At 44.6% G+C, this 24,021-nt stretch overlaps 1 protein-coding gene across 1 annotated transcript in view; it reads left to right on the forward strand.

Annotated features, from left to right (window-relative positions):
* The window catches only part of MCHR2 (melanin concentrating hormone receptor 2), a 225,461-nt gene that overhangs the window by 180,127 nt on the left and 21,313 nt on the right, over positions 1-24,021 (forward strand). Inside the window, exon 4 of the mRNA XM_077490302.1 lies at positions 16,485-16,604. Coding sequence (XP_077346428.1) covers positions 16,485-16,604 — 120 coding nt within the window. The remainder of the gene's footprint in view (positions 1-16,484; positions 16,605-24,021) is intronic.

Genomic DNA, 24,021 nt, shown 5'->3' on the forward strand with positions numbered 1-24,021 from the left:
CAGACAGGATTCATGCCAGAGAAAACGACAGATGTTAATCTACGTAGATTATGTACAAACATACATACCCACCACGTATATAAGGGATCTAGAACGGTGGCCTCTCTGGATATAGAGAAGGCCTTTGATATGGTCGAGTGGCCTTTTCTTTGGGAAATACTTAGAAGGATGGGATTTCCATTAATATTTATTAAATGGATACAAACAATATATAAAAAACCCATGTCATCGGTAAAATTGGGAGGAAGGCTCTCGTCCCCATTTCAGCTGCATAGAGGCACGAGGCAGGGCTGCCCTCTCTCTCCGGCACTCTTTGCGATTGCAATAGAGCTAGTGGCAGAGGCTCTTAGGACCTTGCCGAATATTCAGGGACTTTGGATTGGGGGGCTGGAGGAGAGGGTAGCCCTGTATGGCGATGATATGTTGCTGTGTTTGAGAGATGCAGGTCCTTCATTGAAAGGAGCTCTAGAACTACTGAATACTTTTTCAGTGTTTACAGGGCTTAAAGTGAATTGGGATAAGTCTTTGTTATTCTCTATTGACAAAGGGGCACAAGACACAGCTCCCCCAGATCTACCGTTAAAATGGGTATCAGAATTTAAGTATCTAGGTATAATAATATCTCGACAGGTCAAAGACTTTAAAATTATGAATTTAGATCCAGTAATACAGGAGTGTAAGAAAAAGTTAAAGATCTGGGAGGCATTGTCCCTGTCGCTGCTGGGACGTATACATTTAATAAAGATGAAGATCCTTGCTAAATTTCTGTATTTATTTAGAAATTCTCCGAAGTGGCTGCCTAATAAGTTTTTTACACAGCTACACGGTATATTTTCTACATTTATATGGAAAGGCAAACCAGCTAAAATTAAACTAAGCGTACTTATGCGTCCGGCGGTACAGGGTAGATTGGCTTTCCCAGACCTTTATAAATATTATATGGTTACACAGTTGGTGACGATAGGGAGATGGCTGAATCCGGATGGATTTGACTCTGCCACAATGGTAGAGGCTGCAGTGGTCCAGTCGCGGGAGGCACTGCAGTCATTGCCGTTCCACGGATTAAAATATAGGTCAGATCTGACTCCCTCAATGATTACGACAGTAAAAATATGGAGAGCAGCCATGGCAAAAGAGGATCATTTGAGAGGGGATTTATCCCCAAACACTCCATTATGGAGAAATCCAGAGCTCCCACATTTGGATTCCATCCAAGATCCAGGGGCATGGACTAGATTTGGGATTAAAAAACTATCACAAGTTGTACCCGAAGGGAGAATTATTTAATTTGCCAAAATAAGGAAATGTTGGAATATACCTGGGAACTACACTTTTAGATACATGCAGTTGGTCCATGCTTTATTGGCTCAGTTCCCGGAGGGGATCCCACAATTGATAAAAACAGAATTACAGCAAAAGGTAAGGAAAAATACAAAAAAAAAGCAAATTTCAATTTTATATAGCTACTTATCCAAAACTACATTTTGAAATATAAGTAAGCTATGTGAAAGCTGGACAAGAGATGCTCCAACATTAGCAGCTAAAAACTGGGAGGAGATATGGAGATCTCCACTCCAAATATTAGTATTTCTGCAAGATAAATGAATACAATTTAAAATAATACATAGAAGTTATGATACTCCATACAAATTATACAAAATATTTCCAACAAACTCTCAAAACTGCTGGAGATGTGCAGGCACCCCAGGAAATTTCATCCACATATTCTGGTCTTGTCCAAAGATAGTAATATTCTGGAGGGAGGTTTTGAGAGTAATTACTATAGTAACATCAGTCTCTTTAAATTAAGAGGCAGAGATCTGCCAATTAGGACTAGTAGGGGAAAATATCACCCCTATAGGAAGGAGAATACAGGTGGGTCTGTTGCTTTTTTATGCTAGAAAGACAATAGTGCTGAATTGGAAGAAGGTGGAAGCTCCAACGTTAACACAGTGGAAAAATTTAGTAAATAGTAATCTACCACTATATAGGGAAACATATTGGAGTAGAGGACATGAAGAGAGTATGGGCAAGTTGGATAGAAAATTCCATAACGGCATCAGGATAAAACAGTAAGGAGATAGGGCAAGCCACACCAAAAGGGGGAGAAAAAAAGGAGTAAGAGGGATATGAATGCATAAATGTATATGTACAATTTTATAGTATTTGAGGACATGACTATGAATGGATTTTATGGAAGCTCATAAGAGAGCTATGAATGTAAATGGTGAAATGTATAATGGATATGTAAAAAAACGAATAAAGAGATATTTAAATTATATATATATATATTCTGTTCACTTTGTTAGCAGCAGCTTGGCATTGTATGATATTGCTGAGCCTATCATCTACTAGGACCCCCTTGTCCTTTTCTATCCTCGATTTCTCCAGAAGGTTCACCCCTAGTGAATAGATTGCACTCATATTTTTGCCACCCAAATGCATTTACATTAAACTTAATTTGCCATGTAGTTGCCCACCCCATTCATTTGTTCAGATCTTCTTGCAAGGTTTTCACAGCCTACAGAGAAGTTATTGCCCTGCTTAGCTTAGTGTTGTCCATAAATACAGACATTGAGCTGTTTTACCCCATCCTCCAGGTTGTTTAAGAACAAATTAAACAGGATTGATCCCAGCACAGAACCCTGGGGGACCCCACTTCCCACCCCTGACCATTCCCCATTTATCACCACCCTCTGAACTCGCACTTGTAACCAGTTTTTAAACCATGTACTCATCCTATGGTCCATGACAACGGACCTTACTTTGTACAGTAAATGTTTATGGGGAACTGTGTCAAATGCTTTTGCAAAATCCAGATACACCACGTCTACGGGCCTTCCGTTATCTAGATGGCAGCTCACCTCCTCATAGAAGGCTAATAAATTGGTTTGGCTAGAACGATTCCTCACGAATCCATGCTGATTACTACTAATGATACAGTTTTCATTACTAAAATCTTGTATATAGTCCCTTTTAATCGCCTCCAAGAGCTTGTTTACTATGTATGTTAGGCTAACTGGTCTGTAATTCCCAGGGATATATTTTGGCCCCTTTTTAAATATTGTTGCCATGTAGGGTGTCATTATTTGGTCATTTAAATCTAGACCTCCCATGAACTGATTGTGGCCATGCATGCAGGGTTTTTTGTACCAGACCAGGCCTTCCTTGGATTTCCACTGAGGTGTCTTTGTAAATGGAATATAGAACTTACATATCCCACATATTCTTCCATTTAAGAGCCAAGGTTTCTTAATTCTGCAAGCTTGCTGACTCCCCCCCTTTTTAGCTTAGTGGTCACCAGTCTTTGTGTAAATGCCTTGCTATTTGATTGTACTGTACTGCAAGCTACAGTTTACTGTGGATAAAGATGTCAGAAAAGTGTCAAGTTGGTATAGAAATATAGGCATCCAGGGGGTTCCAGATAGTCATCATTCCCTTCATAAAAGCAGAAGTCATATGTGTACCCTGTGGCCCTCTCACCAAGTTTATATAACTTCATCAAGTATCTGGCATGTTTATTTGGATATATTCTTATTGTTTGATGCCAAACCTACCTATAAAATGGATGCGGGATTTATCAAATCAGACATGTCAGGCGTATACATTTTGGAGAAAGAGTAAAATAATTGATAAGTGGCTAATTTAATGAAGTTGGTAGTATTTGGCGTGACAAAACAGGGAATCCCATAAGTAGTGTAAGGATTTTACATTTTTCAACTGTGACAGGCTTTCATTCAAATGGGCAAGCATAAACAAAACTGGGTTTATTGGTGATGTACTGTTGGGCATATAAAAAAAAAATAATAGAAATAAATAAATAAATAAATATAGAAAACTGAATGGGCATAACATTTTCTGTATCTGCCTGGATGCCTGGTTGCACTGTAAATGGGGGATGGTAGGTTCTGCTGAATTTGAAGGCAGCCATAAAGGATCTAAAAGTGCCTCTGGGACATTATTATGAGCCCTAATCTTTTGTGGCTTATGTAACACTCCTCTGTTAGTACTTAGCCTTTCAACTGTACTGCACTGATGGCGCTTGCCACTTCACTGGGATGTATTGAGCTGCTTGTGGTTGCCTGCTGCTGTTCCTGGTTCTTTTTGTTGGGACCTTTCCTCCTCTATATTGGTTATTAAGCCACTATTCTGCATGGTTTTATATTGATAATCCAAATCTAACAGTGAGAATTTCCCGCTACTCTCATCTGTCATGCTCAGAATCTGAAGGGCCTGCTCACTTGTGTACTTTCTTTTGACAGGGAACTAAGGTTCTGGTGAGACTGTACTGGTGTGGCTGCGATCAGAACATTGTTGCTGGCTTGAATGACTCTGCTGACCCTGGTATGACTAGGGCTCAGAGCAGTATCGCTGGCTTCACTGACTCTATTGACACTGGCACTGGTGGGGCAGTGATCAGGACACTGGTGGTGGTTTAAACTGGTCTAGCATCAATCCAATCAGGGACACTGGTTCGGTTGACATTGGCACTGGTGTGGCAATGATCTTGAAAATAATTCTGGTATACAGTATACTGACCTGGCATCACTGCAATCAGAAACACTGGCTCTATTAATATTAGCACTGGTGTGGCTGTGATCAGGACACTGGTGCTGGCATATACTGGTCTGTCATGATTGTGATGATTGTAAGGGAAATTGTCTGGCGGCACTGGTCTGGTGGCACTGACTGGTATTGCTAGCAATAAGGTACACTGTTCCTGGCAGCACTCATGACATTGGGACAGGTGTGTCAGGTGAAAGGTGCCTGGCTGTAGTTTATTCACACTACACTGTTTGGATAGCAATCAGGGATACTGTAAGCTGTCTTCACTGAAATTTGTGTATAAAAAAACTGTGACAGGCTGCTAACACTCACAGTACTACTGTAACAACTCTCTGTCCTCTTACAGATTATCTTTGTGTGAGGAGAGACAACTGATGGCTGTACCATACAACCTGTGTTTACATTTTGTGATTGGACACAGCAATCATGTATAGCAACAATTTAATTGAGGAACTATTTCATGGGTCCTGTATCCTGTCATGTGATCCGCTATGTCCAAAGGACACAGCGATTACCAGACTCACTGGTGCCTACTCTAGTCTAGGAGATGCATAGTTCTCATTTATGTACATGGACTGGACGGCAGGCGCTTTATAATATTAATTTTTTTGTTGTTGGCTATTATTTCCATGACAGTGGAGTTACCCTTTAAATCCAAACTGATGAGTTGTAAAGGCTTTTAAAAAGCCATCTGCAGTCAGATCCATAAATATTGGGACATCGACAAAGTTTTAATTTTTTTGGCTCTATACACCACCAAAATGGATTTGAAATTAAACAAACAAGATGTGCTTTAACTGCAGACTTTCAGCTTTAATTTGAGGGTATTTACATCCAAAGCAAGTGAACAGGAATTACAACAGTTTGTATATGTGCATCCCACTTTTTAAGGACCAAAAGTAATGGGACAATTGGCTGCTCAGCTGTTCCATGGCCAGGTGTGTGTTATTCCCTCATTATCCCATTTACAAGGAGCAGATAAAAGGTCCAGTGTTCATTTCAAGTGTGCTATTTGCATTTGGAATCTGTTGCTGTCAACTCTCAATATAAGATCCAAAGAGCTGTCACTATCAGTGAAGCAAGCCATCATTAGGCTGAAAAAACAAAACAAACCCATCAGAGAGATAGCAAAAACATTAGGTGTGGCCAAATCAACTGTTTGAAACATCCTTAAAAAGAAAGAATGCACCAGTGAGCTCAGCAACAACAAACGACCCAGAGACCACAGAAAGACCACAGAAAACAACTGTGGTGGATGGCCGAAGAATTCTTTCACTGGTGAAGAAAACACCCTTCACAACAGTTGGCCCGATCAAGAACACTCTCCAGGAGGTAGGTGTATGTGTTTTAAAGTTAACAATCAAGACAAAACTTCACCAGATGCACAAGATGTAAACCATTGAGTGCGCCTCAAAAACAGGAAGGCCAGATTAGAGTTTGCCAAACAACATCTAAAAAAGCCTTCACAGTTCTGGAACAACATGCTATGGACAGATGAGACCAAGATCAACTTGTGCCAGAGTGATGGGAAGAGAATAGTATAGGGAAGGAAAGGAACTGCTCATGATCCAAAGCATACCACCTCATCAGTGAAGCATGGTGGTGGTAGTGTCATGGCATTGGCATGTATGGCTGCCAATGGAACTGGTTCTCTTGTATTTATTGAAAATGTGACTGCTGACAAAAGCAGCAGGATGAATTCTGAAGTGTTTTGGGCAATATTATCTGCTCATATTCAGCCAAATGCTTCAGAACTCATTGGACGGCGCTTCACAGTGCAGATGGACAATGACCTGAAGCATACTGCGAAAGCAACCAAAGATTTTTTTAAGGGAAAGAAGTGGAATGTTATGCAATGGCCAAGTCAATCACCTGACCTCAATCCGATTGCATGCATTTCACTTGCTGAAGACAAAACTGAAGGAAAAATGCCCCAAGAACAAGCAGGAACTGAAGACAGTTGCAGTAGACACCTGGCAGAGCATCACCAGGGATGAAACCCAACGTCTGGTGATGTCTATGCGTTCCAGACTTCAGGCTGTAATTGATTGCAAAGGATATGCAACCAAGTATTAAAAAGTGAAAGTTTGATGGATGATTGTTAATCTGTCCCATTACTTTTGGTCCCTTAAAAAATGTGAGGCACATATACCACTGTTGTAATTCCTACACCGTTCACCTGATTTAGATGTAGATACCCTCAAATTAAAGCTGAAAGTCTGCAGTTAAAGCACATCTTGTTTGTTTCATTTCAAATCCATTGTGGTGGTGTATAGAGCCAAAAAGATTAGAATTGTTTTGATGTCCCAATATTTATGGGCCTGACTGTACGGACAATTTTGGGAACCATAGGTTTTCCTAGCAGGTACATACAATTTTGAGGCCTAATACATTTTTTTCTCTTTATTTGAAAAAAAATATATATTTTATGTTTGTGTGTGGTAAAAAAAAAATAATTGAATGTATTTTTTTCTGAAAATTTAGATTTTACAAACAACACAATTATCACATGACATAAAAAAATGCAATTTCCACGATCTCTATACTTAGAACATACTGTATGTAGCATTTTGAGGTTTTAAGTACATTTCTAAGTACAAAGCTTTATTTTTTTGTATGTGTGTGCAAAATGAAAAAAATAAAAGGCCCAGGCACTGTGCAAAATGAAAAAAAATAAAAGGCTCAGGCACCAAAAGGGTTAAAGTGTATAAAAAGCAAAAAATGTTTTTAATTCTTATAGAGTAAGTAAGGGTTACACCCTATGTCAAGTTTTTATTGCTGCTTGAAATTCATCTTTCGTTTACTGAAACCAATGGTGAGTAAATCTAACAATTTTGAGTTGTCATCAGAGCAAGAAATGAAGGAAAATCCTTCACTGAGGACACCTGTTCTTAAAACAACTCTCTAAGATAAGAATTATCTTAATTTTGGAGACATTTTCCTCTTATTTCATGTTGTTTCTCCAGGCCAGGAAGTGAATGGAAATCTCCCTAGTGGGACACAGCAAAACATAATGTGATACAGATATTAACCCTTCCCTACTGTATGTAAAACAAAATAAATATTTGCTTTACATATATAAAGTTTACTGGTACCAGAGAGGAACCACCACAAAGATAATAAAGTATATTGTTTAGTATCAAATTCTTAAAATTATACATAAAAACATGGAACAGTCTATTATACAATGTTAGCCATCATATTACTGTAACCAATAAACTTTGCTGTATTGTGCCAGAGGCCGATGCGTTTCACTTATATCAGCTTCCTCAAGACCTCATTCTCATCACAGCAAAGAGTGTGGCTTAATGATGGTGGTAGAATGTATGGCATGGTCACAACATTTACATTGCCTAGTGGTGCGACAGATTAAACCATTGGTATGAGGGAGATCAAATCACCACTCAAGTGCAAGCAGTCAAATCGCTATCCAATATAAATGGTGTATTATGCAAGTCATGATCCTCTAGCCATAGCCCAAATTAACTATATGTGGCTGAAAACAACGTTAGGAGATGACGTGTAAGTACAGCATATACCCAGTGTTTTCTCCAAGGATTAAAGCTTCCCAATATAGGAGCATTAAATCTTTCCTCCAATAGGTACGTCACACCCAGCCAATATAGTCTATCTTACACCAAGTCTTGACTGCATTCCACCATCTCAGTTGAGGCTTGGTGTCAGATTGCCCTATATTCGCTGGCTGTGACATACCTATTGGAGCAAAGATTTTTCGGCCTCATATGGTTCATTTGGGCTAAGGCTAGAGGAACATGACTGGTATAACACACCCCTATATTGGATAATGATAGAGTTGACTGTGGGAGAACCAAACCAATTTTGAGACTTGCTTCAACAGCAGATACTTACCGGGAGTTCCCTGAGTTTTTGCTATTTGAAAAACAATTTCTTTCTAATTGCTGTTTTAAATGTACCTTGTATGTTATTTTTATGTAAATGTAAATTGTTTTTTAGATATGATTTATTTTGTCTGTTATCAGTACCGAGATAGTCCATCACTTTTTTGAGTCTGGGATTAGAACTATGGCTAGCTTCAGCAACTGTTCCATCTTCCCACCTTCATTCCCCATTTCTAGAGTTGACTGTGGGTACTTGCACGTGAGTGGTAATGTGATCTCCCTCATACCAAAGTTTATTCTGCTGCACCACTAGGCCACGTAAATGTTGTGCCCACGCTGTATATCCCACCACCATCTCTAAGCCACACTCTTTAAGTGATGTACCAACTCTTTGCTGTCAAGAGACTGATGCCCTGAGGAAGCTGATATATGTGAAACACGACGGCCTCTGGCACCTTACAGCAATGTTTATTGGTTACAGTAATATGATGGCTAACATTGCATAATAGGCTGTTTTTCTATGTTTTTATGATATTTTAGTATGTTTGTGGTCGTTCCTCTCTGGTACCAGTAAAGTCTGATTCAAATGGGTATTTTTTTGTAAATGATGATTTAGATGGATGTGGTACCCTTTTTTTTGGAGATATTTCTATCCTTGGTATTTGCTTTAAAAATACGTTAACTATTTTCCACTCTCTCCAGCAGGCAAGAGATTTAATATCCCATAAAACCGTAGGCATGACACACACACATAAACACATGTTTTCTAAGCCTAGAATCACAGTGTTGATTAAACCTTTTTGCTGCTTAGAGATTTACTGGCGTTGATGTTGTTCATCATCATATTAGCAGCACATTGATTTAAGTGAGGTTACTCCCAACAAGCAGTTAAACCTTTTAGTAGAAAACATGTAATTGCCAGTGTAGCCCTAAGCTTAATTATAGATTAAAGTTGGAATGTGAAAAATGAAAAAATAAAAAGTTAAAAGTTTGAACTGATAATTTTTTTTACTTTCAAAATATTTTATTTTATATTAAAGGCACTTACATACGTAAAGCAGTACACAAACTAGCAGTAGCAGGGAGGGCCTGCTGTCACAATGTAAGTAAAAAAACATGAGACATTAGTGAAAAACAGACAATATCAAGTGTGTACAGTCGGCAAGCCCTTCCTTATCGAGGGGCTACATCAATAAGAGGTAAACGGAGGGTGTCCCCCCCGGGAGAGCCCCCCAGGTAGAACTATTAGGGTAGCTCCCAGGAGCCCCCATCCCGACACCCCTAATAGGGAACTTGCTGTGCCAGGATGAGGGAGTGTCCTCCCAGGCCCCTCCCTCGCAGAGGGGAAAAACAGTCGGGGGATCGTCTGCCGTGGGTACCGCAACATTAAATTGGACTGTATGGTAAACTTGTCAATTACAGCTCTGTTGAGCAAACCAAAATCTTAGAACGACTAGAAGGACAGAGAAGAGAAGAAAGGAGAAGAAGAGGAGAACAGAGGGGTCGGGGGAGGTAAGCTATGTCCTGAAAGGGTGAAAGGATATAGCGAGGGAATGTTTCACAATCAATGTAAGGATGGGTGCTTTAGGGGTGAGGTCTGGTTCCTAGGGGAGGGCCTGGGGGTACCCCCGGCAGCAGAGAGATTCCCATGTAACGGGCCCAAGGGTCCCACACCTTTCGGAATTTAGGTGTGGTGTCTGACAGAATACCTGATAGTTTTTCTTGGGACATTATCCACGATATCTTCCTCTTAGCTGCGAGGAAGGAGGGTTTGGGTTGCTTCCATGCGGAGGCAATCGCAATTTTGGCTCCTAATAGAATAAAATAAGTTAGTTTCTGAATGTTACCAGACATCAAAGGAATCGGGGTATTGAGTAACGCAACCTCTGGAGTTCTCGAAACCCGGCAGCCTGTGACTAAGTAAATCAAGTTGAATATTTTAGTCCAGAACGAACGGAGTCTAGGGCATTCCCACCAGATGTGGATCATGGAGCCACGAAGTTGGCACCCCCTGAAACATAAGGGATTAGCCGTGGGATATATTCTGGCTAGCCTTACTGGAGTGAGGTACCACCTGGTTATCAATTTGATGCTAGCCTCCATTAGTGAGGTGTTCTGGATCCCACGAAAGGATCTGGCTAAGGCCAGCTGCCAGGATTCGAGACTCCCAGAGGTCTGGAGATCAGATTCCCAAGCCGTCATATAGGGGGATTTACCCGTTGGGGAAGTGAGAGCCGTGTAGATCACTGAAATACCACCCCTCTGCTCCCCGACTCCACCACACCAGGCTTCATATTCAGTAAAGGGAGGAGGAAGGGGTTTGTTTTTCCAAAGTGAGTTCAGGTAGTGAGATATTTGGTGGAAGCGGAACCTCTCTGTGTTTGGTAGCTCTAAGTGTTCGATACAATAAGCTAGGGAAATCGGACCCCTGGAATTAAAAAAGTGACCTATCCGGTATAGTCCCTTGTCCAACCACCATCTGAAGGCCTCAATGTTCAGACCGGGGGGGAAGTCATGATTACGGAACATGTGAGCAAGGGGTCTTATAGTGGAGACTAGGGAAGGCTCTTTGCGAAGGCCGTCCCATAGGGCACAGGAGTGAGAAAGGGATGGGGACATGATGGGCGGCCTGGCTTTGGGCGGGCACCATAATAAAAAATCTAGTGTATAGGAGGGTACCGCACAGCGTTCTATGGACTGCCAGTCCGGTTTCTCATATTTGGAGTAGATCGAGGAGAGTTGGGCTAGGCGAGCTGCAAGGTAGTATTTGTGGAGGTTAGGCAGACCCAGCCCCCCTCTGCGTCTATGCAGGAAGAGCGTGTTTTGCGGTAGACGGTATCCCTTATTACCCCAAATATATTTCAGTATTTTGCTTTGCAGAGAGCAAAGGTGGTCCTTCCGAACTGGTATTGGCAGGGCTCGAAAGTAGTAAAGGATTTTGGGGAGAAAGGTCATTTTTATGGAGTTTATCCGGCCAAGCCAGGATAATTCATGTTTAGACCATGAGGAGAGGTCGGTTTCCAGCTGTCTGTATAATTTGGGGTAATTGTGGGCATATAGCATCTCTATTTTAGGTGTGAGGGAGATACCCAAGTATTGGATGGCAGTGTCACTCCATTGGAACGGAAAGGATTGTTTGAGAGAGAGGACTTGGTGAGTGGGGAGAGAAACATTCAACGCCACTGACTTGGAGTAATTAACCCTCAAGCCTGAGACCTTGGCAAAGTCGTCCAATACCCGGGATAAGTTGGGTAGGGTTGTGAGGGGGGAAGTGAGGAACAACAGTATGTCGTCCGCGAAGAGTCCACATTTGTGCGTTTGACTACCGCATTGGACACCTCTAATGTCCATATTGTGGCGGACTGCGATCGCCAGTGTTTCAATGGCTATTGCAAATATGAGGGGGGATAGGGGGCACCCCTGTCTGGTCCCCCTGGTGATGGGAATTGGCTCAGAAAGGTATCCCTGCATTCGAATTTGGGCCCTCGGCTGGGAGTATAAGGCCTGTAATAAGCCAAGAAAGCGAGCCCCAAATCCCCACCTGTCAAAGAGCTGGAAGATGTACTGCCATGAGACCGAGTCGAAAGCCTTTTGAATATCTAAGGAAAGGAGGAAGCCAGATTGTCCGGATCCCCCTTCCCAATTAGACTGCAAAATGGAGATAATGTCGATCGCCCTCCGAATTTGGTCAGGTCCCTGTCTGCCGGGAATAAAACCAACTTGATCCTTGTGGACATAGCGTCCAATAAAGGAGGCTAGCCTATTGGCCATAACTTTCGTAAGAATTTTGAGATCATTATTAATAAGGGAAATCGGTCTGTAGTTGCTGACATCTTCCAAGTTCTTGCCAGGTTTGGGGATGACCGTGATATACGCCGTGTTAAGGTGGGGATCCAGGGGGTCTCCATTAGCTTTATGGTTACCGAGATTGGCCAGGTGGGGAGCTAGCGTGTTGGCAAAGGCTTTATAGTAAGGGATCGAAAGGCCGTCGGGACCAGGGGCGGAGCTTTTTTTAAGAGTCTTAATGACTTCCAGTATCTCCTCTGTCTGGAAGGGGGCTTCCATAACTTGTTTGTGAACGTCCGATAAGACCGGGATGGGCAGACCCTCCAAAAACTTTGGGAGGAGGTTATCTTTGGGGGGTGGGGAGCTACTGTAGAGAGAGGTGTAGAATTTCTGAAAGGCATTCAGAACTGTGACCGGATTAGACGTGGGCGGGAGTCCCGCGCTTCTGATCCGAGGGAGGGTGCTCAGCTTAGTTCTAGGGGAGAGTCTATTGGCCAGGAGAGTGCCTATTTTATCCGCCTGTGAGTAAAATTTGTGGCCAGCCCACCTAACTGATTTTTCAGCTTTCGTGGTGAGGGCGAGATTTAGCTCTAAGCGAGTCCTGTCTAGTATGGCCGTGGGGGTACGGAGGGGGTCCTTTTTGTGAAGAGCTCTGAGTTTAGAGTATTCCTCTTCTAGCTTCAGGATGGTTGATTGCCTTTCCCGTTTTATTTGAGAACCCAGTTGCATGAATTTTCCCCTAATGTAAGCTTTGTGCGCCGCCCACAGGGTCTCGGGGGAGACATCAGGAGTCGCATTAATAGAAAAATATTCCTTCAATGCTTTGTCGAGATCTATAACTCGTGATGGCTCCGAAAGGAGGGATTCATTTAACCTCCAATGCCTAGGATGTCTCCCACTCGAGCCCCCCAGGGCCGTCACAATTACAAGAGAGTGATCTGAGATCACTGTGTCAGTGATGGAGGCTTTGAGCATCCTGGGAAGGAGCGAGGAGGGGACAAGTATGTGGTCTATGCGTGCATATGATTGGTGAGGCGCTGAGAAGTGAGTGTAGTCTCTCTTTGTGGGGTTTAATTCCCGCCAGACATCGGATAGCCCATGAGCGTGTAGCAATTTGGCAATCCGTAAGCTTGCCTTTGTGGGCCTGGTTAAGCGGGGACGTGAGGGGGAGGATTTATCAAGTCCTTGATCAAAGGCGACGTTAGAGTCTCCTCCGACAATAACCGTCCCCTCTAAAAGAGGTGCTAAAATACGTAGCATGGATTCGAAAAATTTGGCCTGACCCGTGTTCGGGGCATAGTAGGAGACCAAGGAGTACAGTTGGTCCCCCACAGTGCCCTTTACAAGTAAAAATCTGCCCTCCGGATCCGCTTTTTCAAAACTCTTATTGAATTTGCATGTTTTGGCCATCAAAATGGCCACCCCCTTGGTCTTGGATTCCGCGTTGGCTAAGAAGAACTGAGGGAAGTGGGCATGTAGGTACTTGGGACTATACCGGATAGGAAAGTGGGTTTCCTGAAGCAGAATTATATCTAGTTTCAGGGATTTGTAGTAATCGAGGGCTTTTCTCCGTTTGATGGGGGAATTAAGACCCTGAATGTTGTGGGAGGCTATCTTAAGCCTAGCAGCCTGTGGATCAGCCATGGAGCAGAGGGGGAGCCCAGCATCTGAAAACGACCTCACTTACCCAATCTATAGCTGGGTTCTTGGTAAGGGCATTGAGATCGGTGGCCCGAGGATGTCTCCCAGGATACCATGTCGACTGGGTTGGCTCAGCCCAACCTGAGGAGAAAAAAAATAGTGTCATGCAAACATTCAACGGGGGAAGCTTACCATCAAGGGGGAAGAGAAGGGGAGAAAGGGCAAGGAAAGAGAGGGTTCCTGAGAAGAGAAAGAGGAGATCAGGGCAGGAGACACCCCCCGAAATCCCAAGCAAACACAATGAAGACAACCGACCCATAAGGTCAGGAGTCCCGACCCTCAGACGCCTGGGAAAGGCCGAGGGAGGGAGAGTTACACATGTGGTCCCTCGCGGAACTGGGGACCCCTAGTCGGGTAACTACCCGAACTGTGAAATCAACTTTAAATAGCAATAACATAAAAGCTGCAATATACATAAAAAGGAACTTTTCTTTTGAGGCACGGCTAAACATAATGCCTAGAAGACACTGGGGCTAAGAAATGAACGCTGTTCTTAAGGCATAAGGAAGGATGGTACATCCAGGGGGGGTGCTGAGGAATGCAGCCCCCTGGGAAATCCTCAAAGCAACCTTGGGGCCCATTTCGAGGGTATGTAAACAAAAAAATATATGCGGGGTTACGGGCAGTCCAGTAGATGGACAAAGTACTGCATAGCGTCCCGGATTATTGGAGGCAATGGGGATAAGGGTAGAACAAGGGTAGCACAAGTCCTAGGCAAGGGGAGGGCAAAAAGGGTTGGAGGGCCAAACTTTCCAAGTTTGGGGAGCAGTCCTCCGGCCCTCTCCAGGACCTCGGACGGTCAGTCACAAAATGGAGAGATTGGTAATGGGACTGGAAGTTGCTCAGGTGGGTGCATTATCCTTGACCTTCTTGGCTCTTCCGGAGGTCCATAACGGGGATTGTGGACTGTTAGGAGTGGGTCGTTTGTTAGATCCCTGGCTAGGGTTAGAAGTGTCCATGTCAGCTTCTTGAGAGATGATTTTCAGCTTGGTGAGGAGCTTTTCCCCCTCGGGAAAAGTGGAGAAGGCAAAAGACTTCCCTTTGTCCGTGAACCTGACCGCAAAAGGGAATGCCCATTTGTATTTTATGTCTTTGTGGGACATTGCAAGCAAGAGGGGTTTTAGAGCTCTTCGTCTCTGTATCGTGGAGGGGGAGAGGTCCGCAAAGATCTGAACCTGGTGTCCCTGGTAATTGACGTGTTGCAGGGATCTGGCTCTCTTCATGAATTCTTCTTTCACCGAGAAGTGATGTGGCTTGGCCAGAACATCTCGCGGGGTGCCATCCTTCCTAGGGGGGCCGAGGGTTCTATGGACCCGGTCAAGTTCAAGCTTGGTAGCTGGGATGTCTGGGATTAGCTGTTGAATGAGGTCTTGCACCGCCCTGGACACATCAGTTATTGATTCTGGGAGCCCGCGAATTCTGACGTTATATCTGCGTGACCTATTTTCGAGGTCATCTATACGGGCCATGGCTATGTCCAATTGCTCCTGTACTGAGTAGATGTGTCTGGAGTTTTGGATGGATCTGGCTATGGTATCCTCCATTTTAAGTTCGATCGTTTCGATCCGGGAGCCTAGGTTAATAAAATCGGCTTTCAATTCCCCCGTGATTTGCAAGGCAGTTTGGGAGAGGCCCCTCTCTAATAATTCAGAGAATTTGCCAAACAAGGCATCCATGTGGGAGACTGGGTCTGAATGAGCAGCCTCGTGGGGGGCCATGGCGGTCTGGGTAACTCTGTAGGTCCCCGCTGGGGAGGGAGAGAACTCCTGGATGGTGCGTTCCAGCAGAGAGACCGTGGAGGCCGGGGACGGTGTGGCTTCCTTGGGGAGACCCCTGGGGTTGCCTGGGGTGGCGTGGAGAGGAGGAAAGTCTGTATCTGACCTGAAATCCACTGTGCCTGCGGATCTGTGATCCTGAGACAGGAGCTGTGCTGCGGTGGCCATCTTGGATTTCTCCCTCACGTCCAATGAAGCGAACAGCGGGCCGAGATTGCGTTTAGCCAGTCCACCGGTCATTCAGAAATGTGCCCCAACACTTCGGGATTCCGCCCCTATAACTCGGGAAGCGGAAGGGTAGCCGTGCCGTGCGGTAGGGGTTCCGTTGTTCCGCGAGGCAGCGGAGCTTTAGATGATCGCGGCCATCTTGGAAGCCTCGCGCATGCGCACTCTCGATAATTTTTTTTTTGCATATGCTGGAGAAGTTAAGTGAAATAAACAAACCTATTTTAGCTTTTATTATGTTCATAAATGTAGGTGTTATGTATAACATACGTATAACAAATTCATTTTTTAAGTTATGTTTTAGTAAACAGTCAACAAGTTTAGTCCAGTAAAACGTGAACAGATGGATAAACATAATGCATGCCAACATGTTCTTTTTCTAAATAAATATATGACTTAATATTATATCATAGATTCATGGAATTCAATAATCTGTATTATTTATAAACAATAGCTACAGATACAAATTGTGGACTACAGTAGGCTGTTATCTCAGTAAAATACAAAAATATTCTATGTACTGTATTTAAAAATGGATGTGACTTATTCTTTTTTTTTTTTTTTTTTCCAGGTATACCTTGTATTTAACGATCACAACATTCTTCTTTCCTTTACCATTGATAGTGGCTTGCTACATTTTAATTCTGTGTTACACATGGGAGATGTACCATCAAAATAAAACTGCTGGATGGTAAGAAAAATATATGTCTGTTAGTCAAAAAAATAAAAATAAAACACCACCCTTCGTACAATAGAATTGTATATATATATATATATATATATATATATATATATATATATATATATATATATATATTAACTTGTAGTGTGCTGCTTGTAAAAAAAACTTTGGTCATCATGTTTTACATGTATCTGAAGGAGATTTTTTTTCTATCACATGTATCAAAAGAATAACTTTTTGTGTTGCTTGAAAAAAAACAAAAAAACATTTCACCAACTTAAAAGAATTCTGGTAAAAGCTCATAGGAATCAAGTACTGCAAATGTGAACACTTCAGGGGGAGTCAGTTCCTTAGCACAACTCCATCCATCCAGCATTTTATAGCAGTTTCCTCATATGAGAATGTCTGTTACTCCCTACCCTTGCTCTGTGACATAACCTTTTATGTAGCAGCTAGGGAAGGAAAATAATACAGAATGTCGCCTGAATTCGTTTACTGGCTGCTGACATCAAGTCCAAGATGGTGGCAGCCAACAGCAGTCTCTGGATTTTTTGGATACCTTTACAGGGGAGACATTTACAGGTAAATAACATGTAGAAAATCCTTTAAATTCACATGTAATCTTATGGGAAGTTTGTTGTTGAAATTATTGGTCTGGCAACAGTGTCTTTTTAAAGAAACCTTTCTTCTAGCCCAGGACATTAAATTAGGGAACACTATAAATTGTTTTCTATGGGTATTAGAAACTGTACATAATTCAGGCATGTTAAAGCCTTAGTTCACCTTTTGTAGCAGAATGTAAGATTTATTATTGAAATTAAGTATTTTCTATGCACATATGTGCCCCAGCCGTTTCTATATAGCTCTCACTCCCTCCCCTCTACTAACCAATGATGTGAATTTCCAAAAATGTGCATAATTACATTTTTAATAATGAAAATGGTCCTGCAGTAGGAAGGAGGAACTTGAAGTGTTGGATGGATGAGGTGGGTATGATAGATGATGCAAATTCAATTGCATTGGGAAGGAAGAAGAGACAAAGATCTTCCAGACTCTGCCAAAGATCAGGATATCTTGCATTGTGCACAAAATGCCCGACTTAATACCAGTATGCAATGGGCCTCTTCCAGCATTTAGATATGGCTTTCAAATTCTGGGTAAAGAGTAGGGATGGCTGTTTGCCCGTTCGGCGCAACCATAACTTTATGGGCCATTCGCGACAAATTCCAGTGGCACTCACGGCCCATAATGCAGGCTGATGATTGGCCAAGCATGCATTATGACCCACAAGCTTGACCAATCACAGCGCCGTCAGAGAGGAGAGCCATAATTGGCCACAGACAGGATGCATGTGGCCAATTATGGCTCAGGGGGGTTTAGTACACACCCCACACTATATAAGGCCGCCTACGCGGCCTTGCATAGTGTGTTGCGGGCGGTTCATAGAGACAGATAGATGCAGAGACAGTGTCTTCATTTCATTTGAATCTATTGCAATTAAAGTCTGTGTATTGTGCCGCAGTGTACACTTGAGGCTACCCTAATTGCTGGTGTTGTTCTGGTCTTATACCACAGGCAGCTGCAGCAGTTACAGTAAGTGTATTGTGCCACCTGCACAGTGTACACCTGAAGCTAGCCCAATTTCTGGTTTTGTTCTGGTCATATACCACAGGCAGCTGCAGCAATTACAGTAAGTGTATTGTGCCACCTGCACAGTGTACACCTGAAGCTAGCCCAATTGCTGGTGTTGTTCTGGTCTTATACCACAGGCAGCTGCAGTAGTTCCAGTAAGTATATTGTGCCACCTGCACAGTGTACACCTGAAGCTAGTCCAATTGCTGGTTTTGTTCTGGTCATATACCACAGGCAGCTGCAGCAGTTACAGTCGGTGTATTGTGCCCCCTGCACAGTGTACACCTGCAGCTACCCCAATTGCTCGTGTTGTTCTAGTCCTATACCACAGGCAGCTGCAGCAGTTACAGTCAGTGTATTGTGCCCCCTGCACAGTGTACACCTGAAGCTACCCCAATTGCTCGTGTTGTTCTGGTCCTATACCACAGGCAGTTGCAGCAGTTACAGTCGGTGTATTGTGCCACCTGCACAGTGTACACCTGAAGCTACCCCAATTTCTGGTGTTCTGCTGATCCTATACCGCAGACAGCTGCAGTAATTACAGTCGGTGTACTGTGTCATCTGCTCAGTGTGCACCTAAAGCTACCCCAATTGCTGGTGTTCTCATCTCCCTGCAAGCCATTAGTATGTCTGGAAGGCCAACAAGGAGAGGCAGACAGTCACGAGGCAATAAAAGAGTGCAAGCAGGCTCTGTGTCTAGAGGTAACAGTGCTGGTCGTGGAAGAGGTACATTGTCATCAGCATGTGGCCATGGGACACGCTTGTCATTATTTTCGGCAGCTGGACGTGTTGAGCCACAACATTCCAAAGACTTGGTAGAGTGGATGACCAAGCCCTCCTCATCCTTTCTCACCCAGGCTCAGAGTACTGGCAAAGCAGCTGCCAACGCGTCCTCTTCCCATGGCATCAGTCACTCCTTTCCTAGACCCACCATGTCCTCCTGAGGAGTCCCCCGAACTGTTTGAGAACAGTGTTGGTTACATGCTCCAGGAAGATGCCCAGCGTTTTGAAGGCTCTGATGATGATACCCAGCTAGAGTATCATAAGAGGCGTACTCACCGAGGCCAAGAACCCGAGAGAGGTCGTTGTTGCGACTCGGCGCACACCGCCCCTGAAGGTGGCAAAGAGGGTGGTTGGCACCAAGAGGCACAAGCTAATAGTGGGACAGTTACTTGCTTGGAGATCAGTAGGTAGCTTGAGAAAAGCAGGTAAGTAGCGACCGATGCAGGTCTATGAACAGCAGCAACAAGTCCAAGAGGCAGGCCGAGGGTCAAACACAGTTCAGATCAGGAATCAGTAGTAACCAGGAATGCTGAGACAAAAGGGTAATCCAAGAACAGGCCGGGGGTCGATCACAGGAGACAAGAGGCAACGTCCAGGTACAGGCCGTGGGTCAAATACATGAGAGAGCAGAAGTTCGAGAGCAAAGCCAGAGGTCGGGTCCAGGAGCGATTCAGCGAGGTCAAAAAAGCAATCCGGGTCACAATGGGTAAGACAGGTCACAGGAACAAACGCAGGGATCACAGGTAGCTGAAGATGAACCAGCAGTTTGCTTGAGTGCCAATGCTTCCTTTATAGGTCAGCCGAAGGGTCACGCCATGCGTACGCTTGTGGGGCCGAGCATGCACGTGTGCCACAGCGCATTCCCATTGTGCACAAATGTGCGCCAGAGCGCCGTTCCTGTGCGCGTGCGCATGCGCACAGGAATGCGCAACTGCTGCAGCCTATTCCTATGACATAGAGGAAGGCAGTAGCATGAGCCCAGAGAGAGGGGATGCCCAAGAAGGACAGAAATCTGGCAGTCATGTTCCACAAGCTGCAGCATACTGCCAGGTTTGCTTCAGTGATGGGGAGGGAGTGGATGATGAGATCACTGACTCCATGTGGGAGCCTGATAGGAGAGAGAAGGAGGAGGCACATCTCCAATGAGGCAGGATGCCCTCCAGGGGCCAGATTAAGGGCAGCACACTGGCTGAATCACTCCGCAGGGCGCTGCCTCTGCGCGTTATTCCTAAAGTTCTTTGGTGTGGGCATTTTTTGAAACGAGTGCATCAGATCGAACCGCTGCTATTTGCAACATATGTCTCAAGCGTATCTCGCATGGCCAAAACATCAGCCACTTGGGCAGCACATGCTTGACCAGACATATGTTGACCTGCCATGCAGTTCGTTGGCAAGCGTACCTTGAAGACCCACACCAAAGAACAAAGCAGACCTCTCTTTGCTCCTCATCAGCTGGGAATCTCCAACCCCACTATACATTCAGTCCTCTCTGAAACCTGCACTGAGAGGAATGAAGGTGTAGAATTAGGTGTGTCACAGCCAAGTACTTGCTGGCAATCTGCTAGCGGTACACCGACGTCCGATTGTACCAGGCAAAGTTCACCCCCAACCATCCACATGCCCAGCGGTTGAATGCTAGCTTAGCTAAATTGCTAGCACTTCAACTGCTGCCTTTTCAGTTGGTAGACTCTGCCCCCTTCCGTGAGTTTGTGCAATGTGTGGATCCACAGTGGCAGGTTCCCAAACGCCACTTTTTTTTCTCACGGAAGGCGATTCCGGCTCTCTACCTGCATGTGGAAGGCAATGTCCATGCCTCGCTGGACAGGGCAGTCAGTGGTAAGGTGCATATTACCACTGACTCATGGTCCAGTAGGCATGGACAGGGATGTTACATATCTTTCACGGCGCATTGGGTGACTCTTCTGGCAGCTGGGAAGGATGCAGGACAAGATGCAGTAGTGTTGGAGGTTGTTCCGCCACCACACCTCCAAAATGCTACTACTGGTTGTGACACACCTCTCTCCTCCACCCCTCCTTTTCTTCATCCTCCATGGCCTCTTCCTGTGCTTTGTCCTCGGAACCAGCAAGGGGCTACGCAAGTACACAGGCAAAAAGATGCCAAGCCGTGCTTTTCGCTGGTGTGCTTGGGGGACAGGAGCCACACTGGGGCAGATATTCTGTCAGCTCTGCAGGGGCAGGCTGAGAGATGGTTGACGCTACTCCAGCTTAAGCCAGGAATGGTGGTTTGCGACAATGGCACCAACCTGCTCTCCGTCCTCCGACAGGGATAACTGACCCATGTGCCCTGTGTGGCTCACGTCCTTAACTTGGTGGTGCAGCGGTTCTTGGGCAGGTACCCAGGCTTACAGGATGTCCTGAGGCAGTTCAGGAAAGTTTGTGTGCATTTCCACCGGTCATATAATGCCAATGCTTGGCTGGCTGAGCTCCAAAAGGAATTGAACCTGCCCAAGAACCGCCTTATCTGTGACATGTACACCAGGTGGAACTCAACGTTGGCCATGCTGCAACAGCTGCACATGCAGAAGAGGGTCATCAATGAGTACCTGTGCGACTACGGCACCAGGACAGGGTCAGGGGAGCTCGTTTTTTCCGCCCACGCCAGTGGGACATGATCGGGGATGTATGCACTGTCCTATCACCATTTGAAGAGGCCACGAGGATGGTGAGCAGTGATAGCACATGCATCAGTGATACTGTACCTTGTCCACCTGTTGGAGCACTAGCTGTGTGGAATAATGGACAGGGCACTTGAGGCAGAACAGAGGCAGGAAGAGGAGGACTTCCTTGCCTCTCAAGGCCCCCTTTATCCAGACAGTGTTCCTGCTGCCCCTGTCAATCACACAGGAAGAGGACGAGGAGGAGGATTGTGTCAGCATGGAGGTGGAGCCTGGCACTCATCAGCAGCAGTCTTTTAGGTATGATTTACAGTCCCACAAAACCCGTGGACTTCTATGTGGCTGGGAGGAGGTGGCTGCAGATCATGTCATCCTTAGTGACCCAGAGGACTCCGGACTGAATGCCTCAGCTAAACTACGCTGCATGGCCTCCCTGATCCTGCAAAGCCTGCAGAAGGATCCTCGTATTTAGCGGATCAAGGAGAGGGATCGTTACTGGCTGGCAACTTTCCTTACAGTACAAGGGTAAGGTTGCGGACCTTATCTTGCCGTCGCAGAGGTTGAGACATCTTTGGGAGGCCTTGCAGAAAGGTCTGTGCAACGCGTTCCCAGAGGTGGGAGGTTACAAATTCCTGGTCCTGGACAACGTGTTGCTGAGGCTTCGGTCAGTCACTGAAGGAGCGGTGGAGAAGGTGCGTTCAGACAATTTTTTAGTCCACAGCCCCAAAGTATGATCGGTTCCAGAAACCATCGCCAGCATCTGATTTACATGGTGCAGGAATACCTAGGGGCAAGGTCAGACTTGGACACCTTTCCCACCGAAAATCCTCTGGGTTACTGGGTCTTGAGGATTGATCACTGGCCAGAGCTTGCACAGTATGCAATTGAGCTACTGGCCTGTCCTTCATCTTTCCGGAACGCATAGTCAGTGCTGCTGGAGGCTTTGTAACCGATCACAGGGTGCACCTGTCCACCAACTCGGTTGATCAACTGACCTTCATAAAGATGAATCAGTCTTGGATCACCACCAGCTACCAAGCACCAGAAGCTGATGTAACTGAATCATTTTTTTTTTTGTCACATCCCTTCAAGACTGCCTATGCTGGTGCTGAGTGACTATCCTGTTATGCTGACTGACTATCCTCTTCCTCCTCAATGATCCTGCTGATAGCTTGGAAGAACATTTTTGGTTCTGGGCAGCGCCACCAGTGGCTAAGCCCCAATTTTTTAGCCCCTGTTTAACAAGGCCATGTAATTACAATTTTTGATGCAATATTTTGTAGGAGGATTCATTGTTGCGCTCAACTGCAATATTTGTGAGTGTTTGCAGTGTTGTGGCACCAGCACCAGTGCCTAAGGCCCAATTTTTCAGCCCCTGCGTAACAGGGGTGTGTAATTACAATTTTTGATGCAATACTTTGCAGCATGGCTCATTCCTGCGCTCCGACTAGAGTATCTGTGAGGGGTTGCAGTGTCGTGGCACCAGCACCAGTGGCTAAGGCCCAATTTTTCAGCCCCTGTGCATGTAATTACAATTATTGATATAATATTTCACAGCAGGGCCCACCGAGAGTAACTGTGAGGACTTACAGTGTTGTGGCACCAGCACCACCACAACCACCAAAGGTCCAATTTTTTTACCTATGTCCAACAATGGAATGGAATTACAATTCTTGATATAATAGTTCACAGCCGGGAGTTCCAGCGCCCACCAACAGTCACTTTGAGGGCTTACAGTGTTGCGACCCAAATTTTTGCAGAGCATATAGGGCAGGCCCCTACTTTCAAACATCCAACTTACAAACGTCTCCTACTTGAAAACTGAAGGAGATAACAGGAAGTGAGATGAAAAAAGATGAATGGCAAAAAAATTATACAGGGGTGATAAGCCTTCCCTATGTATCAGATAAGATTTCAGAAAGCCGCCGAGGACGGCCGAGTGCGGCCGAAAATAGCCAAGAAAGGCCGAGAGCCATCTCGGCGGCACCATTTTTAAACGGCAAGCCAGCAAAGACACTGAAAAGGCTGCAAATGACTGACAAGGCTGCAATGCAAGGCTGCAAAATGACTGACAAGGCTGCAATGCAAGGCTGCAAATGACACTGACAAGGCTGCATTAATGGGCATTTAAATGTAAGTTTTTTCCTTAAACTTCCCTCCTAAAAGTTTTTTTCTTTTAAATTCCCTCCTAAACTTAGGGTGCGTTTTATACACCCATAAATACAGTAGTTATATACAATTTTACAACTTTGACATTAGTGTTAGTATAACCGTACATATAATCACAACTACTTTGTCCATCCAGGTGGATTAAACTTATTTTTTCAGAACAAATTGGGCTTTCATTTGGTGGTAAATAGTAATGGCCATCTCCT

Source organism: Lithobates pipiens, unplaced genomic scaffold (assembly GCF_037356315.1).
Source record: "Lithobates pipiens isolate NorthernLeopardFrog02 unplaced genomic scaffold, aLitPip1_a1.2 Scaffold_18, whole genome shotgun sequence".
Classification (NCBI taxonomy): Eukaryota; Metazoa; Chordata; class Amphibia; order Anura; family Ranidae; genus Lithobates; species Lithobates pipiens.